Genomic DNA, 21,039 nt, shown 5'->3' with positions numbered 1-21,039 from the left:
CTGTGCAGTATTTGGAGAGGCAGGGAGAAAGTTCCATTTCTTACCAAAAGTGGAGTTTCTCTCTTCCTGAGATATATCTTTTTGGAAGAGGCCAGCTTTTGGAAGCCACAGTTTAACCTGCCTAAATTTGGTGGTTTGATTAGAGTCTAGCCTGTTTGAATATCGCTGTTTCAGAATAAACTATTTTAATCAGGCCTTTGACAATTTTTAATAAATGGATTTGGGTTCTGCAGAAATATGAAATATGATATGGATACCCAAGTGATTTGTGCCAGGTACGTATGTACTTAAATACTTGAAGAATATCTTGCTCTGTTGTCAACAGCAGGACAGTCTCTGCCTTCAGACTTGATTGACTGATCATGTACTATCAAGTCAGTGTCCACTCCTAGCGGCCACATAAATAGATTCTCCTCATGATGATTCCTCTCTAACATGCTCCTTCAGGTCTTCCAAAGGCACGCCTATCGCCACTAAACACACACACAAGGATATGGGGAAGAGAAAAACAGTTATGCTTTTAAGTTACAGGCTGCTGTTAGCTGAAAATTTGAGGACATAGCTAACGACACCTTTCCCTCTCTCCTTTTAGGTCTCATCAATGATCATAAAAACGTCCATGGGAATGCACCAGTTCCCCCGCCTGCTTCGCAGTCCAGGTGGAGGAATCCTAAACTTCCTGCCTTTCACAACCAAGCTGCCTTCAGTGCTAGATATGGCCAGCAACCCAACTCCAGAGATTTTCTGCCTTGTCAGGGCAATTCAACTGCCTGGAGAAAGAAATACTCCCTTGTCAACATACCACCCAGACCAGCCCTTTCTTCTGCAAGCATTGTCTCTCCTAGGGCTTCTTGGACAACACAGAGCCATGCAAACAGTGAGGTTCCCGCACCACAGCTGATGCTTTCAGAAACAAATACAGTCTCTAGTGCAAAGGCAAATGCTGGGGTGCAGGCTGGCTCGATGGCAGGTAATGCTGTTGGCCCAGGATTCCAGCAGGGCTTTTCAGGAGCAAGAGAGGGACCATCGGCTTCTAGAGGAAGTGTACAAACTGCTACTTGGCCTTTAAATGCTGACTCAAAACAGAACAAAGAGAGATGCACTTCCACCTTGCCCCACTTGCCCCACTGCAAAACCGTTGCTAAGGGTGGGAATAACACACCTGCAGCAGGTCAGAAGAAGCCTATGGCTGCCAAAGCAGTCCACGGGGGGACAGAACTTACCCCCAATCTATGCAGGACTATTAGCGAGAGTGCCGTTACATTGAAATCTGAGCCTCAGCAGCCTCTGGCCTTGCCTGAACACAGGACGGGTTCTCTCCCAGTCCGGAAGAAGCCAGTAGCCCAGGTTTCATATCTGTATAGTTCACAACACCGCCCTGCAGGGACAGACAAGCTCAGCCCCACAAGGGTTGTGGATCTGTCTGCTGGCTGTGCTAATTCTGTTGGGGAAGCATCTTCAAGTGCTGGGGTGAATCTTCCCCAAAACAAGCCCTCCATATCTTTGGTCCAGAAGTCGTCTTCGTTGCCAGCCTCCCTCAAATCTTCCCGGTTCAAGAAAGCAAACTACACGTGGGTAGCAAATCCCGGCAAATCTCCCCGAAGCGTTAAGAGGTGGGCTGTTTCCAGGGCCTCTGAAAACGCAGCCAGGTTTGCTGCCTGTGCAGCCACAGCCCCCAAGTTACAATCAAGGGGAGCAAATCTAGAGTTGGGCGCAGAGCCAAAGAAATCCAATCCACATTCAAAGCTGGTGATTTCCTCCAGCCAGTACAAGTGGAAAGCAGCTAGTCTGAAGCCTGCTCCTTCTACCTCCACATCAGTGTTCACTTGGCAGCGCAAGGAATGTGTTGGGCCTGGAGACCCCCCCTGTGCGGGCGCCGGCACATCCCTCCAAGCTCTGAAGCGTGTCCCTCTTGGACCTGGCAATCGTGGCCACGGTAGCCCAACACCATTCTTTGGAAATACTGGCTTTTTTAATTACAAACCGAGGAGCTGGACTAAAATCATTAAGAGAAAGGGAAGTTCTTGGTAAGTTTTTGATCCTGCTAGGAGGGTAACACTTGTTCCAATCATTTTTTCCCCCCATCCTGGGTATGAAACTGGTTATGAATCATACATTCCATGAAATAGAATTATCATTTTTTTCTGCTGCAAAACTTGCCTTTATGGCTGGGGATGAGGGTTCAACCAGTGCCACAGTTTGGGACCTCAGCAGAGATTAGCCATGCTGGCTAGAGATCATGGGAATTGTTACCTGTTGTGTCTTCCAGTGAATTGGGGGAAGACTGACTCACTGAAAGACAATGCAGTTTTATGAAGATGGTTAAGATAAAGTCAGCCAGCGTGGCTGGAAGAACAACCTTAGGGTTTTGCGATGTGCCAGTTTTGAGGGAGACCTGTGGTTCTCCCTCTCCAGAAGCCTGGAGCCTGGAGGTAATTTGCTACAGGTAGAGTTTGGATGGGCCCATGCTGTTTCAGAATATAGGCACGGGATTATTTAACTTCCCAAACCTATGGATTCTCCAGGCATGCACATTTCAGCATGCTGAATGGAGAATTCTGGGTTTTCTAGTCCAGACATCTGGAGGACCTTCAGATGGGGGAAGATTGGCCTACGTGTCTGAGTGCTTCCCTGTGGCAGAAGCAATGTTTAGAGAACAAGTGTGCCCAGATGATGATCCTGCCTAGGTAGTTTCGTGCTGTGCTGTCATTTTATATCCAGGTAGGATTTGGGTTTTTATTTGGGCACAAATGGCCCTTTGCCTCTGTTGCCTGCGTTATGTACACTGTCTCTTCCACATTGTGTCCTTGTAAACAAGCTTGGGTCTGAGGCACCTGGCAGTGAAGGGTTCTGACAAGCTTTTTGGTTGTCCTTCCAGCTCTCCTGCCAGCGTCTCCGCCATGCTTCTGAAAAGCCGCTATTGCCTCCGGAAACGGAGCTCCCCGCGGGGAAGGTCCTCCCCCACTAGCCGGAGGACTGGGATGAAAGGCCTCGTGCAGATTGGCAAGCACAGATTGCGCCGGTTGCCAGCCTCTCGAGCTCCTGTTCTGGCCAAAGAAGGTAGGGGATGTTTTGAATCGGGCTTATGTGGAGGGTGGCTGGAGTGAGTTGGACGTGCTGCCCTCCATGGTTGAAACTTGAATGATGGCCAGGCAAGCCTGACGTGTGGCAAGAGGCGCCCTGCTGTGGGAATCTTGGGTTGGCTATCTTCGTTCTGCTCCAAGCGCTGCGTGAGGGTTGTCCGACAGCTGCCGCTGCCAAATGATCGGGACGGGTGAGCAGCTTTTCTCCCATCGCCTGGAGGGCTGTGGGTCCCAGGGGGTGCCACAGCCCCTTTTAGTGTTTTAAGCATGGGAATGGGAGTTGGTTGCCTCCCACCTCCAAAAACCCTTGTGATTTTTATTCAAAATCAAGCTGAAAAAATGGCAGCCCAGATTTGGGGGTTGGCAGATTACAGACGGGGGCATATAGAGCCTGTGGCCTGCAGGTTGCTTACTCCCAGTCTAGAACCTGAGCTTGGCTATAAACTCCCGGGACGTGACTCCTCGGCTCAGTTGCCTGCGCTTTTTTCTTCATCTTACCTGCCTTTACCTTGAAGATGAGGAGGACGTGAGAGAGCATGTTCATGCCTTGCGTTAGTTGGAGCACATGTACAATAAAAATGGTAACTCTTATCTACGCTGAGTGTCTTTGTAGATACAGCGAAGGCCCTTGCTCTGCGTCTGCGTCTTGTCTCGGAGTGCCGGTTTTGTCATTTGGCGCTTTTGAGATGTTGACTGTTTCAGAAAGCTGTTTGAAGATCCAGGGGCATGTGCTTCAAAGAAGGATGCACTTACAATTGTTCTGTTGGCTCTTTATCTGGTTTATGCCCTGCGGGTAGATCTGAATTCCTCATAAACAGAATTGTGGGAAACTAGTCTTCTATATGTTTTTTTATCTTTAAATGTGGGGGGGGGGGAATGGCTGGTTATAGAATATTCAGCCTACCAAACTCACATCCCATTAAAACAGCTCAAAGCCCTGTATTTCTGCTTTTCATGTTCGTATTTTCTTTTATAACTAATATTTTGCTCTGTTCCTGGCAAAATGGTTTATGTATGTGACCTACATTTAGTAGGTGTGACTTGTTCCAGCATGAAAGTTCTTGTTTGGGCAGATGTTGGTAGGTTTTGTTGCTGTGACTTCTTGTAACTATGGAAGGATTTCCCAGTAGAGTTTGAGTCAAGCTTTCAGTCCAGATTATTACACAGGATGCAAGAGGAAACGTAAACGCCTTCTCTATCTCTGTAAAGCACTTGCCCTCCTTATAGGCACAAGCACATCCAGCTGTAAAAGAACCCGTGGTCACACGGTGACAGTGTCTTATCTCCTGACCTTTCTGTGGCTGAGAAGCTAGTTCAAACCCGCAGAAGGAAGGGTAAAGGAGCCACACCCACAGCCTTACACTGCCTGCATAATACACTGAATGCTTCCTGATAGGCTACCACACGTATGATGGCAAAACAATAGTATTGCAATGCAGGCCAAGAGGAACACAGGTCTGTTGTGCTGTCTGGTTTTGTGCCACAGACACTGAGAAGAGAGCTTAGTTCGCCTTTCCAGATTGGTGCCCTACCTTTCTGATCAACAGAATAGGCCTCCATCCCCATTCACCAGCCGCATGTGATCTGGGGCAACATGTTCCTTGAGGTGCAGCCCATCTGGAGTGCCCCAAGCAAGAAAAGTCTGCCTTGCAACATTTGAAGTCAAGTGCATCAAAGTCAACTGAGATCAGAGTAAAACTCACATTGTTAGCAAGAGAGAGTTTGCAGTATTGCCCCACCAGCATAACTTTTGTGTGAAAAGCCAGCAATTTTCTAAAATTACAATTCTATAAAAAGTGAGCAGCCTTGCACCCAGAGCCACCAGATAGCCAACCTGATGCATTTGCCCCAAACTTAAATTAGATTAAGACCCTTTTGCTCCTTATTTTATTAATGGAGTCTCAAGCAGCTCTGATTATAATTAGAGCGTACCAAAGCTTTTCATGCATAACAAAGGGTGGCCTAGTGAACGAGCGCAAAAAATCTGCGTCATTCTGTGGCTTCTGTACTATCTTTTTGGACAGGTTGCTGTGAGTGTTGGCCGTGTGGCAGGGGTCTTCGCACCACAAAGGTTCTAGTCCCGTCAGTCACCCTAGAAATTTTTGACCAGCTTATGCAAGATTTGGAGATCTTGCTCTCAAGTACAGAAGGTAGTTGGTGGCAATCCACAAGTTTTAGCCTGCACTTTGAGAGAGGCTTTAAAGGGCCTAGATTTACAAACAAGATCCTCTGAGCCATTTGCAGCACTGTATGTTGCAATTCCATGGCCCCTGGCATGCTGTTACGTGGCCGTTACGTGAGACCCGAACATGCGCTGGCTTCGAAAGGGAATCTCTGAAAGCCGGCATGTGCTCCTTGTATTGGTGCCTGCATTGCATTCGGCGCTGGATCCTGACTGACATTGTGAAGACGTGAATGTTGGCTGCTTTATCCTGCTGGGTGCTGAAAACACCCTAGCTGTTGACTGAAGCCTGGAAGAAAAGGAGCCGGGAGGGTTAATGTTCAGGCTGTGAACCTTTCCTCACCCTTTAAAATCAATGCCATTACATTCCCTCCATGTTCCGAACACCTGTGCTCTCGACACGCATGTCAGCTTCTCAGCGCTTGGGTGTTCAGGGCGAGGCCTGGGGTGGCACCATCATGGCTCCCTCCTGATGATGAGGTCTAGTAGATAATTTGGACGACATGGCCTCTTCTCTGTGCTCTCTCTCTCTCTCGCCCGCCCGCCCTCTCTCTGGGTTGCAGCAGTTAACAGACTGCTAGATGCAGCCCATTCCAGGCCCTTCCTTCCTCCTCCTCCTCCTCCTCCTCCTCCTCCTCCTCTCGACCCGCCGTCACCCCTGCTTCAGCAAGGCTCACGTGACTCCTCCTCCCGCTGACCTGTAGAGGGCAGCCTTGCCCCTTCGGTTTCCCTCGCCCACCTTTTTCTGGTAATTGATTGCCTAATTCGCTCTTTATGTGAAAGAAAGCAGATACCAAGTAATTTGCAGCAATAACCTGCTAATGCTGGGCCAGTATCAAAACTCCCATGTTCATTTCAAGTGGCAGATAAAACACTAATATATAATTATCCTTGCAAATTGGATTGTTTTAAATAACCAAAAGACTATGGCCAGGAGAAAACTATCCCATTTCCCTTGAGTTAGTATAGTGGCATAATTGCTGCGTTCAATCAATTTCCTTGGCATTAGAAATTCCATCACAATCAACATTAAGCTATATTCATTGTGATGGCTAAGAGCCGGGCCATTTCTCCTCTTTTCCTTAACTGGCAAAATTAATCAGGGAAAAGATTTTAAACATTTACCCGTGCGAAAGAGTCAGCTCTGCCACTATATTGCTCAGCAGATAAGGGGGCTAATAAAAAGAAAATTGAATTACTAATGATCGCCAGGAACTGAGTATATAAAACCTGGCAATCGCCCGCTTCAGGAGGAAAGGAGAATCAATTTTCTTCGGACAAGGTGCACTCATTTTTTATTTTGGCGCATATTATCAGCAATTTAATTTGAAAGCGCATAAACAGGAGGAAACAGTTAGGAAATAATGAGCCTGTAGGTGTAAAGTGCTACAGGATATATGCTGTACACAATTTATTTGGCACAACAGATAATCACTTTAATTGAATTCAAAACTGCATTGTTCAGCAGTGCGGCCGGTCTCTTTTTGCCTGTGGGGATTGCAAAATATTACAAAGGTGCTGTGCGTTTGCGTGTGTCCCTTCTCTGTAATGTCTCCCACAAGGCACAACTCACCCCGCTTCGTTCATGCGTGGAGGTAGGCTGTGGACGGTGTTATAGTTAAAAGGCAGTAGAAGTTTCTGTGAGCTGCAGGATCCTGCCTCTTTGCGGGCAGTCCAGTATCCAGCCATTCCCTTGATTGGTGGCTCTCAGTTCAGGGGGGGCTCCCTTTCCCCTCCGTGCGCCTCCAGCGAGGCGGGCAAGCGCTGAACAGGCTAACTTTCCTGCTGGCTCTGGTGGGCAATGGCCTCTGGACTGTGGCCTCCAGATACTGTGTCCCACGTTCAGGTACCCTTGGATGCCTTTAGGTCTGGCCAGTAGACCATCTCATTGGTCGCTAATCTCAAAATAACTGGGGGGGGGGAATGCGCATGTGCAAGAGAATGAATTGGGAGGGTCTTCCAGGTTGGTTCTGGGTCTTTTTGCTTTCTAACTAGCCTGGTGTGTTGGCTGTCCTGTGTAGTTTGCCAGAATTATAGTCAAAGAACGTGTATGTGTTTGTGTATGCTGAATTAGCAGTAATTTTAATGCGTATCTCTTTCTCCTCTCCTGTCTCTGGACTACATAGATAAACTAGATTGCTCTGTGTCTAGGCTGCTATTAAATCTCTGTTATGTATGCAGATGAAATATAATGGTGCAGCAGCACGCATACATTTTTTAAATCACATTACGTGGTAGGCTCGTGAGATTCAGTTTCGGAAATAAGGGTGCAGAGGACCTGCTTGAAGGGAAGAGGAATGAAAATGCCAAGCGCTGTCAGCGAAAGAGAGGAATCTTTGTGGTTTATCTGTCTGCGCTTCCCAGCCAGAGGCCTTCAGATGTGTTGGAGCAATAAGCCCCTGGTTTCCTAAAGTTGTAGTCACCTCACACCTGGAGGGCCCTTGTGGGGAACTGTCAGAAGTCAGATGATTAGGGCAGGACCCAAATGCAATAAACAAATAGTAAACGTGTACCATTTCCCCAAAAGGCATCACGATGTCATTGTTTAAATGTTGGCTGAGACAGATTAGGCCAGGCCCTGGTTGTCAAGTCCCTATGGCTTTGGGCTTTTTGTGCTAAGGAATTGGTCTTCTGGTCGGCTCTATTCTTCCATGATATATGTTGTTTCCTTTTAATTGTCATTGAGGAGTTGGGCAGCCTCAAAATTGGATTAAATCAATCAATAAATTACGCAGTTTGCGTCATTTGTGAGGCATACAATGTCATTGTGGCCTTCTATGCTAGATTATTCCTGATTTATTATTATTTTGTGCAGGGACTTTTCTTTCTTTTGACCTGTTTTAAATCAAGGCTAAGATAGAAGATGTGCTCCAGCAGGAATACCGCTTGTGTGCTCTGTTCCACCAGGAGCAGAAGTTTGTGAAGGAGCCCAGCTGCGCATCTCATACCTTGCTTCTGATTTCCTGGCCTTGACATTTGTTGTTGGTCTCGGGACGATTTCCTTTCCTGTCCCTCCTTTCAGATCTGTAGCAAACCAAGGATTGCAGAGCCTTGCTTAATTACAGCTTCATGCTTGTATTTCTAGCACCGAGGAGGAGAGAATGGGAATACAAAGTTTGCAGAGATAATGTCCTCGCTTGGTAAGGGCCTGAGCCAGTGGTTGGCCTCCCTAGGCACAGGAAGGCGGCAGAATGCCACGCCTTTGTGTGTGTTGTCTTGTTTAATCCAGAGCCGTCGTGTTTGAAAGCAAGTCAAACCATTTCAGACTGGTTGTTTTCAAAGATGTTTCCATCTTCTAGGATCAGTTTTAGAATTTCAGTCCAGTGGCTCGTTGGCACCTTTCAACCCTGTGGGTGTATGTTCTTCCTCAGTGAATGAGTTGCCATGATGGCAGAGAAGAGGGAGTCACCAGTGCCGCCGAGAAGCTCAGCGGCCTTTGGGTGCACATCCCGTCTTCATTGGCACTGCATTTTTTAAAGTAGGGAGAAATAACGTTTTTATGATGTATTGGTCTCTTCAGCATGCTGAAGAACCTCAGCTTCAGTACAGCAAGAATTCCAGTTCTGTGAGAACACAAGTGGCAACTCTTTTTCTTCCTGGGAATACTGGTGATTTTCCTTTTATTTGCTGTTCTCTGTATTTTTGGGGCAACTTACAGAAAAGAAAGGCACATCAAAACAAAATAATAAAATTTATTATTTAGATCTTGTATTTCTTAATGTAGATTATCTTTTTTTTCCTGTCCACATTTTTATTTTTAATTTCATTCTAAGGATTGTCGGTGTGTCTTTCAGGGAAATATTGCATTGGCCAAAGGGTTCCAAGCAGCGCGATCTCCGTCATCCTCTTGCCCTGCTGGAGGAAAGATTCTGGCAGACTTTTAGATTCACCTTCCATGAAATCTAGTTTGTTACATACAAAGCAGAAATCATGATTAAATAAGCAAAGCATCTGTAGAATCCATAGGTTGAAGAAGTTTGCATTAAACCATGACCAGAATTTATTTTAAGCTGCAAACTTTGTTTCATACACAATAGCAACCCAGTTTTCAGAAAAGACGAAGGTAACTGGGTGAATGTCCCATCTGGCCTCATTGGAGGCTCTGCTCAGCTGGTTCTAGCATGTGTCTCTGGCATCCAGCCGTGGCTTACGTGACCCGGTTCTCTGGGTCTCTGTCTCTCAGGTGATGAAGTCAGTTTTCCTGCAGAACCTTCCTACTCGCCTCAGCTGCCAAGGATGCTGATTCAGCTGGTTGCTTTGCATCTCCCTTCTAGCCTTCACCTCCCAAACATTTCCTCTTTCATATTCCGTAGAGGCCATTATGCCTGCAAGACAGTTCTGCTCTTTGGATTCCGTTGCGGTGGTAATTCTGTTTTCAAGAACTGTAGCTTTAATGGTGTGTAGATTTGTTCTCAGTAAGATAAACCACATCCTTTTGACATCTTTGCTTGTGTCCTCCTTGCAGTCCAGTTTGGGGGAAAGAAGTTATCATGTGTGACATGCAGCTGTGTCTCCGCATGTCCGTCCCTTGGTGGTCGTGCTCCTTCGGACAGGGCCATAGGTCGTGTTCTCCCTTCTCCCTCTCTCTCCCCCCCCTTTTCTTTTTTTCTCTCTCCATTGGGAAGAGATGCTGAAACGTATCCCGCCAAGTAGAGGCTTAAACCCTGCGCTGGCACTTTTCCAAAGTTCTTGGTCCTGATCCCCGGCCTTTGCCATCTTGAGCTTCTCAAGCGGTTTCTGGGTGAGGTAGGGAGGTTAAATGCCTTGGGAGAATATGGCTTCCAGGAAACTTACTCAAATAAAAGTGTTTTGTCTCTTCCTCCTTCCCTTTCCCTTCCTCCCTCCCCCAGTATTCTTTGGAAAGAAAGTGGTAATTCCCAAATACTAGAATACGTTGCCTTCAGGCTGAAATATTTTAAATTACTTACTTTTAAATGGCATTTTCACTTGTGCATATTTATAAGCTTAGTCTCCATTGATTCTTTGCCCCCTTCTGTCACTTCAACTTTCACAATTTAAAAGCGGTAGCTAATATCAGACTACCATACAAAAGTAATAAAGCCCCATTCCTTGTAAAAATCTTGCAGATTTTGTGCTGGGGCGATGCTCCCAGGCATATGTGTAGAGAGGCAGTGCTGCAGGCCAGCTTCCTCGGATTAGCTTGGAGACCTGTTGATGCTGACTTGGGTAGTGAAATCATCTTTGGTGGAAGCGAGGGACAGCCATCTGGGATGTGGGAAGAAGGCCCTTTCCAGGCAGACGGGCAAGGAATAATAGAGCTGAAAGGGGACATTTAGGGCTTTAACTCCCTGATCAGTTCAGAAATCCGAATTAATGTATCCCCAGCAGATAAATATCTAAGGATAGCATTTCCCCCTGTCTGGCACTTCAGTTGGGTTCGTCACGCTTGATGAAAGGTGAAGCAGAAAAAAAAAAGATGTTGAAAGGTGGTTCCCATGTCTGTTCAGCTCTCTCCTAAGAGCACCTTCAACAGGTGCCTTTTCGGCATGTAATATGGACTGATTTTCCTTGAGAAACCAGGAGGGCCTGTTGTGTGTGAGGGGAACAGTTTCGTTCCTCATCTCCATCTCCTGCCCAGGGTGTCTTCAGCAGAACCGCAAATCCCGCTTCGCCATTCCCCGGATTCCTCAGGGCTTCCTTCATGCAGATGGTTGTCCCCAAGTGTTGTGTCTGAGCTGTGCGTCTCTTTCGGCCTTTGCCTCATTCGTATTCTGCATCGCTGCAGAAATCAGTAAACGGGGAGAAAAGGCCAACATGTTAGGTCCTCTGTTGTGCAGTGTAAATTGTAAATTCTAAGTAGGAAGTTCCCACTAAAAGCTTCAAAGCTCGCTGGGGCTTAGGGGTGTTTTCCACTGTACTGTTGGTGTTGCCAGTGCATTCCGGTCTTGCGCTACTTTCACTCATTTTACATGCCTCTTTGTGCCCCTCCCATCCCGCTTATTAAATGAATCCCATCTCATCTGTCTCTCTTGATGATAGGAGAAAAATATTCCGAGGGCTTCTCAGAGTTACAGATTATTGGAATCTAAGTGTAGACCTCCTGAGTGTATCCAGCAGCAGAACGTGGGCAACGGTGTGTCTTGTGGCTGGTTTTCAGAGCATGATTCAGTGTCCTTTGCAGCCACGAAATGGAGCCATGAAGAGGACAAGACAAAAGTTTCTGAAAGTTTTTCTCTTGGCATCTGAATTACAGTTTAATGCTAGCTATCTGCTGGAGGTTATCAGTGTAGTGAAAGGCACACCAGAAAATTCAATGGAACAATTTATCTCAAGGTTTTGAGTTTTCGAATTGTTTACTGGGCTAAAAGTGGGGCTTTCCAATTTAGGAATATGGAGCCAAAGACGATAATGCATGCCCTTCCCTCCTCTGGCCCTGAACGTAATTTTCTCTTGGCTAGATTTCACCATTGATTGGTGATCTTAATTTAGTGACATGCTATAAAATAGGTCCCACGTAATGCAGCTGTTTAGGAAGATATTAGGGGAGAAGAAATACCCCCGTGTTTTATGTGAAATGAGTTAGTTATCAGCAAGAGGAATCAAGCACTGGGAGGTGGTTGGGCTGGTGGATATTGGGAGCATCACCACGAGCAGAAGATTTACACCTTCACCTAAATATTAACTGGGGCATTGTAGAATCCCCTCCCTTCCCGCAGCGTGGAGGAGGCTGCAATCTATCATTCCCTCTCTGGGGCTGGAGTGTCGGTTACATTTTACTATCCCAAACGCTGTAAAAGGGCATTAGAGCAGTTAAAATCCAGGGCCCTGCTTTCCTAAGGAAAACAAGAAAATGCTGAATTAGACGGAGGGAAAAGGCAACGGCAGCGTTACTTTAATCCTGAATAAATTATCAGAAGAGTCAGAGGCTGACCATTTTATGTATTGTTAGAGCTGTGTTAATTAGTTGTTCCTGAATAATCCATGGTTTTTGACTACTTTTTTGGGGGGGAGCGGTAATGGACCATAGTATATTTGCTTCTAAATGGCAGCTGTACAAATTTGGGGGGGGGGGCATGATTCCCTTTTCATCTCGTCCTGCCTGATTGTGGGGCTAATGAGCAAATTGTGTAGTTTATACAACTGGTAGAAAGGAGGGAGCCAAAGTGGGTTCTTGCCAGTCAGGGATTCCCAACCTGGTGCCCTCCTGATGCAGAACACCTTGGCTCCCAGAATCCCAGGCAAGAGGAGGATCGGCCACGGCCTATATCACTTCACCAGAAATGATCTGACCGGGACTGCGAGTTGCAAAATGATACCAAACTTCGTGCACGCTATATTGATACGGGAATTAAAATGCCTAGGTGCGGAATGCTTTTAAAAAGTGGCATGAGATTCACTCCTGTCTGTAAGACAGTATTTCTCAACCCTGGCAGCTTTAAGATGTGTGGACTTCAACTCCCAGAATTCTGGGAGTTGAAGTCCACACATCTTAAAGTTGCCAAGGTTGAGAAACACTGCTGTAAGACAACAACAGAAGCAACATAGAAAATAGTTGGTGGGCAGGAAAAGTTTCTCAGCTCCTGTGAGTAACAACAATAATAGTAGCAATGTAACATAAAGGTTCATTACATGCAGCTGCCTCTGTTCCCGTCCTGGGATGCAAAATCCTTTGCTCAAGTGTTTGCATTCATGGAGATCTTCCAGTGCAACAGGGCAGAATCCCACCGAGGGCGCCTGCCTCCCAATCGCTGCTTTTTTGCTGCGCAGGCTGAGTTGGGCTTGGTGCATCTTTGCCAGAGGCTTTTATCCTTTGCTGAAGGAAAAGGTTTATTTTCTGCACTGAAGGAGGCGACAGCCCAGCCTTGGGAGGGGGTGTGCCTCACTATGTACTGCTGCCCTGGTGTTCCCTTGGGCTTGTAGGGTGGAGGTCTCTCCCGGGCCAGGCCGTGTCCTTTCCGTGTAGGGACAAGTAGAATCTGGCAGTGGACATCCTCTGGGGTCTCTTGACCTGTATCCTGATGGCTCGCACCTGGTGCTCTTGGCTGTGTGGCCTCCTTTCCTTAAGAGAGCAAGGGGGTGTCCGACAGAGGTAACTGTTATTGGGTTAGGGTGGGGCCACCCCTTGCCATGCACGTTCCCTCACTCGTGCGCAGAACTTCCTCTTATCTTTTAAGGGAAATGTGCAGCTTTGCTGAGAAGATGAATGTTAGATACTTTCCTCCCTGCAGGGTAGATACGGTGAAGGGTACAGGTTGCCTGACTGTTGCAGCAAAGGATCAGCTAGCCTTAACCAATATCTGCCCCTGAAGTCCAGTTGTCACTTTACTCCAGTGGAATAGTTTTGTGTCGAATTACCCCTTATTGTGTAAATGCCCCCTGTGGGTGCACACAGTCTTGTGTTTGCATTTACTAGATGTGCAGCTTAAGGCCGTGCATGCAGCACGCGCTCCTGTTTTCCCCCAGCAGCCCTGTAAGGTAGGTTGGGCTGAGAGACTGGCTTTCTCCCCACTCCTCGTTCAGTACCTTCACACCTATATTTTTATTAACTCTGCTGAGTGAGGAGGAGAACCAAGGAGGACAGGAGGAAATGTAATGCTTCTCTCTTGAGATCGAAAGGACGTATGATATTTTCTGTCTCCAGGATGCATTTATCATATATCATATATCATATATCATATAGTAAGAATCCAGGTTTGGGTGGCCTGCATTTTTCTGCCTAGCCTGGTTCTGGGAGGCTGCATTCATTGCCATGTCTGTGTTTTAAACCTCTTCTTGGATATAACAACGTAGGGCCACCCAGTTTTGCTCTCTTTATCTGCACAACTGGCAGTTGTTGTTCAGTCGTTAAGTCGTGTCCGATTCTTCGTGACCCCATGAATCATATTGCGCCAGGCCTTCCCCAAATGCAGCGACCTGGAGAAGGCTGCCTGCCCTGGCCAGCAGTGGCTCCCTGGGGGAGAGAGCCCTTTCCTGGCCCTGCTTCCCTTTCCATTGGGAACATGGGAGACTCAGCTGAGGTTCCTGCTCTCTGAGGCTTGTCCTCAATGCCAGAGTGCTGGACTTGCCTCCCTGGACCTGGGGGTGGGGGTGGGGGTGGATGGTTTGCTTTCAGCATAAGGTTCTTAGAAAACCTTGTGTAGGTCAGATTTGGGGTCAGGTAGGTCCCCCATTTCTTTATTCAGGATTTGGTTTCTCAGTGGCTTCTCTGTGATTTCTTTCTTGCCTTTGACTCTGCAGTAAATGCTACATTCCTCCCGGCAGTCTTAATTATACAGACACCAACTTGGGAAAACACTTTGCGTTTTATGTATTTTTCGATTGTAGCTGCTGGTTACTTGACACTTGCCTTAAAACATTGCTCTTGCTGCACATGATACTGAGTCGTTCCTCTTGCCCTCTGTTACTCCTTGGGCACTCGATGGAGCTGGGGATAGAATGCACACTTTGTCTTGTGCATGTGTCTTGGGGGAAAGCTTGCACAAGATAGACTTAATCCAGAAATGCTGCCTTAAGAGAAGTCTGGGGACTTGTCTCGAAATGCTGACATCTGAACGATGGTCAGGTTTGCATTACAAGGAAGTGCAGTTCCATCGTGGAGAAACAAATACTGGATGTTTGCAAAATAGTGGCCAGTCCTCTGAATGGAAAATGGATATGGTGGAAGACCATGTCACAATGTTGTGCATCGATTCATAGTGTTGGACTAGAACCGAGGAGACCCATCTTGAAATGCCCACCAAGCCTTTTGTTTTTTCTTTCAACTTCATACCCATGCAACCAATCTCCAGGGACATTGCTGGAGATTGGACCTCTCTTGAAACGAGGCAACTATGGATGTGGGAGGACGTGTCAATAAACGCTTCTGGGGTGGTGCTTGTTAATGGATTGGTAGATGACTGGGCCCCTCTCCACCCCAGGCCTTTCCTCTCCTAATGTCTGTGTCCTCTTCTTCTTCAGACCAGAATGGGTTTCTGGTCTGAAGCCTGTTGCACCGTGTTTTTCTCCACTGCCCTCCGTGATGAAATTCTCAAGACTGGGCAGTGCCTGAATCCAGAACTGTGATACCCATCTTGCCTTCACATCCTGCTTTTGGTTCAGAGCTCTCGTGGTGGTCTGTCCTTCTCTCCTTTGCTTCTGGATGGTTCTTTTACCTCCTTTTTGAAAAACTGCATTTTATTTTTTTCCCCTGTATTAGAGCTGCACCACTCACTAGGTAGTGGAGAAGGAGATGAAGGGAGAACAGCGCTAGATGAAGAGAAAGATGGGGAGGTGGACTCCCCCTATGAAAGGGTCCAGGAAGGCCTCTTCGGGACGGGGAAGTCAGACTTGTTCCATCTTCGGTTCTTTCGGTCCCCTTTGTTTTGTGGAGCAGAGTGGTTCAACAGGGCATGTTCTACTTGAAGGCTGCTATTTGGAGATGGCTTTGAGTGAAGGCCTGGGAATCCATGTTTGAATACTGCAGTAGCCCATAAATAAGAAAGGCTTTGCTATAAAATGTAATGAAGAATATTAGCATGAAATCAAGATGTTAAACTCCCCCTTGTGACAGGCAGTAAATTCCTGGCCTACTGCATTCCAGCCAGTTATTTATTTATTTAAAAAGAAATACGTATATATAAATTTAGGCAGATTGTTTTATGTTCTCTGTTTCCCCACAGTCCTTGGGGAAGTGTGTGTGTGTGTGTGTGTGTGTGTGTGTTGGCTCCTTCTCAGTGACACTGTTTTCTGCTCTCCCTTCTTCAGTGTCTTTAAATCAGCTAATCAGCTAAAGACTAATGACCATGATAGTCTGTTTATTAAAAATTTCCATCTGACTGCAGTAGGTTTCCTGCATCTGGCCCTTCCTACTTCCAGCAGCAAAGGAGGACTCCAAGTGAATAGTTCCCTAGTTCAAAAACAGAAGACCACTTCTCGCCTGAAAAACGGGGATATGTGCCGAAGGACCATTTTCTAACTGGGTGGTGAGGCTGCTGCCTGGAGCCACTGGCAGGTTGGGCATCTCTGTAAATGGTGCTGGAGTCCAGACGTTCTGCAGGGCAGGAGCAACCATCGTGGGCTCCAGACAGACCCTGTTCTCTGTAATTGCAGAGCCCTTCCCAGCGCTCAGCACCGTTTAGCTAAATGCCCCCAGGCTTTGCGTCTTTGCTTCTGCGAATCTTGTTTTTAAGCCTTGATATTTCAGAACCTTCGTGCGGCTCCTTTTGCTGTTCTGTAGCAAGCATCTTTGTCCTCCCTTGGTTTTCTGTCAAAGTATTTCAATAGCGACGTTGGGTTTTAAAAATGTTAGATGCAGCCCTGAAACAAAAAGCAGTCGGAAAGTTGTTTGGGGGAGGCTGAGCGCCTTCAGATTTTGCTTTTTCCTGGGCTCTGATCCCTGCCAGTTGTTGTGCAAATCCCTGTTTGACCTTGTTCTGATTTACTTAGTAACTTTAGTAACTTAGCTTTAAAAAAAAAATCTTCAGTTGCGTTGGGAGCGAAGAGCAAAACAAAACCCCATAACCAGCACTTTTAAAAACTCAGCTGCCATGTCATATCAAGCTCTCCTGCTGTTTGTCAAGTTGCGTTCCATCTATCTCCAGCTATTTGAATAGCGAGAGATGGGTTTCTGCCCCTCTTCCATCCTGTGACCCAAATGTAGAGGGGATAGATTATTTAGCAAAGCCTTAAGAAGGAAGAAGACAAGGCGGAGGTGGATGCTGGAAAGTGACAGTCCATGGCCGTCTTAATGCTTCATGTGCAGCTTTGTGTTGTACTCCGTGGCTGATCCGCCTCAGGCTGCCAAATACCCCTTTCACACCCACATCTCGGTGGCAAGGCCAGTGATAACTGTTGTAGTGGGAGAGATTTGGAATATCAAATTCCTTTTTCTGAAAAACAGCTAGCCTCTTAATGAGTAGCCAATTCTTAGTTATAGGTTCCAGGCATTGCTAATCAATTGCAGTGAAAACGAGAGTTTTCTGGCCCCTCGGATGCAACCAGATTTATTGTGGCAGAAGCATTTGTGGACTAGAGTTCTCAAATATCATTCTAATTGGGAGAAGTTGTTAGCAGTGTCTGTTTGACATGCAAAGGGGTACTACAGGCTCGTTCTTTCTTGCAAAATTGATGTCCTTACTAGCTGAGATTAGTGGTGATTCATAACAGAAAATCATCAGGGGTGACCGCCTCCTTAAATTTGCTGTGTTGTATTAACACAGCTATTGTGGGAAAGAAAACTCTTGTCCTGATTTAGATCAGAATCAAAGCAACCTAATTTGCCAATAACTTTGTTTCTCTACTTTCATGACAGAATCTCTATTGGTCTATATATATCATCAAAAAGATACCAAATTTGAATCCTGGAATCTTCATATAGAAGTTCTCCAGTAGCTGGAATAGGAGATGCCTCCCTCTGACTATCTGTGGCTCACCATTGGACAGTAGTGGGCTGGATAAATCCTTTAGACATTAAAGAGGCTATCAAAATGCATGTGGGCAATTTACAATCCGTGCAAACAGTAGTTTGCATTCAGTGGACAAGTGTTGTTGTTGGGGAGATGGCAGTCAGTTGGAGGTGGTGTGGCTGCAATAGCCCTTCCGATCCCAAGATGGACTTCCTGCAGGTCCAACACCTTGATGTTGCACTGCTGTTTTTTTGGTGACACAATTAAAAAAAAAAAAAGCAAAACCTCAGAAACAAGGGTGTGCATGGGAACTGGAAACCTCTGGGAGATAAACAGCCCCGTTCCCTCCCTAGATGTCCCCCAGCACACTCTGAAATCATACTTCTGAAATTCAGCCACTGGCCTGTTTTGACAGCATGATTTTCAACTGTTTGGGGGGTTCTTTTTTTGAGAAGGCATGGCTTGCCTCCCCAGAAACCTCCTGCTCCCATTCCCACTCTTATGAACCTCCCCCAAAGGGGTCTATAAAATGTGGGCCACCCCTTCCCTTGCTGTGCACTCCTTTCTGTGATGACATCACCTGCTGCCCTCCAAACAGTTGGGGGAAACCAAGGACGTTGCCCACCTCTGCCCTAATGCCTCCCCAGAGGATGTGGTTGATGAGGAAGAGGGAGGTTCTCAGTGGAGTCTGGCCAGGATGGGATCCTGGCTGCCAGACCTTCATAATTCTAATTTTATATGTTTCCACCCATCCCAGAGATGCCTAACGTGCAGTTAAATTGAAGAAGGGCCCCTTTATTTTTTATTTTTGTTTGGAGGCTCTTTGTGTGACAAATTTGAGATCCTCTGTGGGGTGGCGGAAGAGGGAGTTTGACTTTTATTTATCTAAAAAACTATTGGCAGGGCATCATCTGAACTTGGAAGGTTCCTTTGCTGCCTCAAGTATCTCAGGCACTCTGCTGCTATGAATATTTTAGAGCAAAGCAGAAGTGCAGCCCTAGTTAGCCATTCAGGTAGGTAATAGCAGGCATCCTCATTGAGGGGTGGGGTGGGGTGGGGTGAGGTGGGGAGACTTTCCAGACTCTGTGCAAGGTCTTGCCTCCCTCACCTGTCTCTGTGCTAGCCTGCATTCTCTCCATATCCTGGTGGAGATTTTATAAGAGAGAATTCCCAAAAATGTCAGTGCTTCCCACTTCCAAATTACTCTTGGCTACTTGCAGTTAAAGCCACATAAGCAGTAGCATGAAACCTCTCTGAAAGCCTTGAGTGAAGAGATCAACTTCCTAAACTGCCTCAGGACCAGGGACCACTTCTTTCACTGGTCTGTAAAAACCAGATTTGGGTCTCTATGTTGGGGGGGTCTGTGGTGGGAAGTCCCATTGAGGACATGGCGTTGGCAATCATAGAGGCAGGCTAAGTGAAAACTGAGAGGGCATCTGGCAACTGGGGCCGATGCAGCGTCTCTGAGAGGTATTGCGAATCCACATTGCTGCGTCCTTGGCCAGCTGCTGTTTCTGTTTTCAAGGTTCTCCCCCCACCATAATAATAATCCAAGGCATGTCCCCATCCTCCAGGGAGGAGTGCAGTTGGCTTAGTGGCCAAAGCTGATCTTCCAGGGCACTTGCTGGTACACCATGGTTCCCTATAGATGGGGTGCTGCGCTGCTTGCTGCTCCTCAGGAAGACCCTCTCGCACAGCCTGCTCTGAGCATGTTCTGGTTTAGCCCTGGACAGGGTGGCTCCAGAATGGCTTCTTCAGCTGCCCCTCTCAAAGCTCTTTGCTCTGGCTTCTCTCTCTGAATTTAGGGAAACTTGTCCGCCCAAGCAGATTGTTGTTCAGCTGCTTCTCACAAGGGTGATTAGTTTGGGTCTGTAATATTTCCTGGCTGGGAAGAGCTTGGAGTCTTTCCTAGGTACCCTCTAAAACATGGTCAGAGCACCGCTGGGGGGGGATCTAAAGAAAGTCCCCAGGGGTATCACAAATGGCAGGTGAAGAGCAGTGCCGGCAGATGAGAGGAATGGGGATTTCTTCTTACACTTCTTTCTGCCCTGAGGGGGGAGCACTGTTCCCCTCCTTCTTATCAAAGTTTACTCTGTGGAGGATAAAATGTAGTCTGGGGGACTCAGAAGCAGCAGCCTGGGCCGGAGGAGGGGATGTTGTCACGACCACTGCTCTGTTTGCACAGAGGTCTTTGTTGGGAAGACACGTGCCATTGCAAATTAATCTCTCTCGTATGGATCTTTAAAAGGAGAACGGTGAACTGGGTTATGCTACCGTGGCCTTGCTCCACAAACCAGGGTAGAGAAACTGTCCCCAAACCGAAGCAGCAAAAATGCTGCATTAATGCAGCCTTCACTGGCTGGATACCCTTTGGCTATACGGGGACGGAAGCTAACGCCCGGAATTCCCCTCTTGACCCTCCCGGCTGGGAATTCTGGGACCTGTAGTCCCAACACATCATGGGAGCACCCTGTGGGGATGGTTGTGTAAATGAAAAATTGGGAACTTGACTTGCGGCAGGTTCCTTCCTCTGATTTCTTTAAGGTAGGGGGTTTACTGGATAGAGGAAGGAGGGAGTGCACTTTGCATGTAATATGAAGAGTCTTCTGGGTTCATTTGATGTCTGATTCTTGCTATTGTTTTATTTTCCAAAGCCTTGACAACACTCTTGTTCTCCCAGCAAGTGCCTCTGTTCAGAGCTATTCTGATTATTTGTCTGACTTCTACCCCGTCTTTCTAGACAGCCCAGCTGGGGGCAGCGTCAAGCCAGCCTCAGCTGACCTCAGGAAGCTAAGTGGGGTCAGGCTTGATCCCTGGGAATACCAGGGATGAGGGAATACCAGGAAATACCAGGCTGTAGATTAGATACGGAAGTCTGGAAATTCTCTTGGAAGAAGGCAGGGGAAAACCACTTTGGGATCCTTTCCAAGGAAGGCTGCAAGAATCAAGTTCCCCTACCCCAAATTCACTTACCCCCAGCCTGTCTGGTAGCTGTCCAGCTGATGCCCTGGGGCCCACCTTAATGCCCTGGGGTTCCTCAAGCAGGGGGAAAAGGTGGCCAATAAAACATCTGTCTTTCTAGAAACAGAGGATTTGGCAACTTCCATTGTGACCTGAACTCCCTGTGCACGGGGCTATTTCAACAGGTGGATTTCTTTAATAATGGATTATTATTAAAGAAAGAAAGTGGATGCTCTAATAATGATTTTGCTACCATTCCAGAAGGTATTATTCCAGAGTGCTGCTTTGCCCTGCTCTCCCCTATTCCACCCCCCTGCAACTGAGACCTTTAATTGGATCCAGGAGGGTCAGTTTCATGTTCCCATAATGGCGTGCCATGCCTGGGCAGACGGGAGAAGGCAGGCAGCTCTGCCCATCCATCTCCCCAGCCGGCCCTGCTGACAAGCCCTCGGTGGATTGCCCAGCTGTC

At 47.1% G+C, this 21,039-nt stretch overlaps 1 protein-coding gene across 2 annotated transcripts in view; it reads left to right on the top strand.

Annotated features, from left to right (window-relative positions):
• ZC3H3 (zinc finger CCCH-type containing 3) overlaps window positions 1–21,039 on the top strand; it is a 210,494-nt gene that overhangs the window by 1,931 nt on the left and 187,524 nt on the right. For both annotated transcript variants that reach the window (XR_015797541.1, XM_088148865.1), the window contains exons 2-3: window positions 593–2,027; window positions 2,879–3,060. Coding sequence is in view for 1 of the 2 variants with exons in the window: in XM_088148865.1 (XP_088004991.1) it covers window positions 593–2,027; window positions 2,879–3,060 (1,617 nt within the window). In the remaining variant the exon portion in view is untranslated. The remainder of the gene's footprint in view (window positions 1–592; window positions 2,028–2,878; window positions 3,061–21,039) is intronic.

Source organism: Python bivittatus, unplaced genomic scaffold (genome assembly GCF_059951505.1).
Source record: "Python bivittatus isolate LINGU-HERP-01145 unplaced genomic scaffold, Pbiv_v1 ctg000590_np1212, whole genome shotgun sequence".
Classification (NCBI taxonomy): Eukaryota; Metazoa; Chordata; class Lepidosauria; order Squamata; family Pythonidae; genus Python; species Python bivittatus.
The sequence above is the reverse complement of the archived record's forward strand: the minus strand, read 5'-3'. Positions and strand labels throughout refer to the sequence as shown.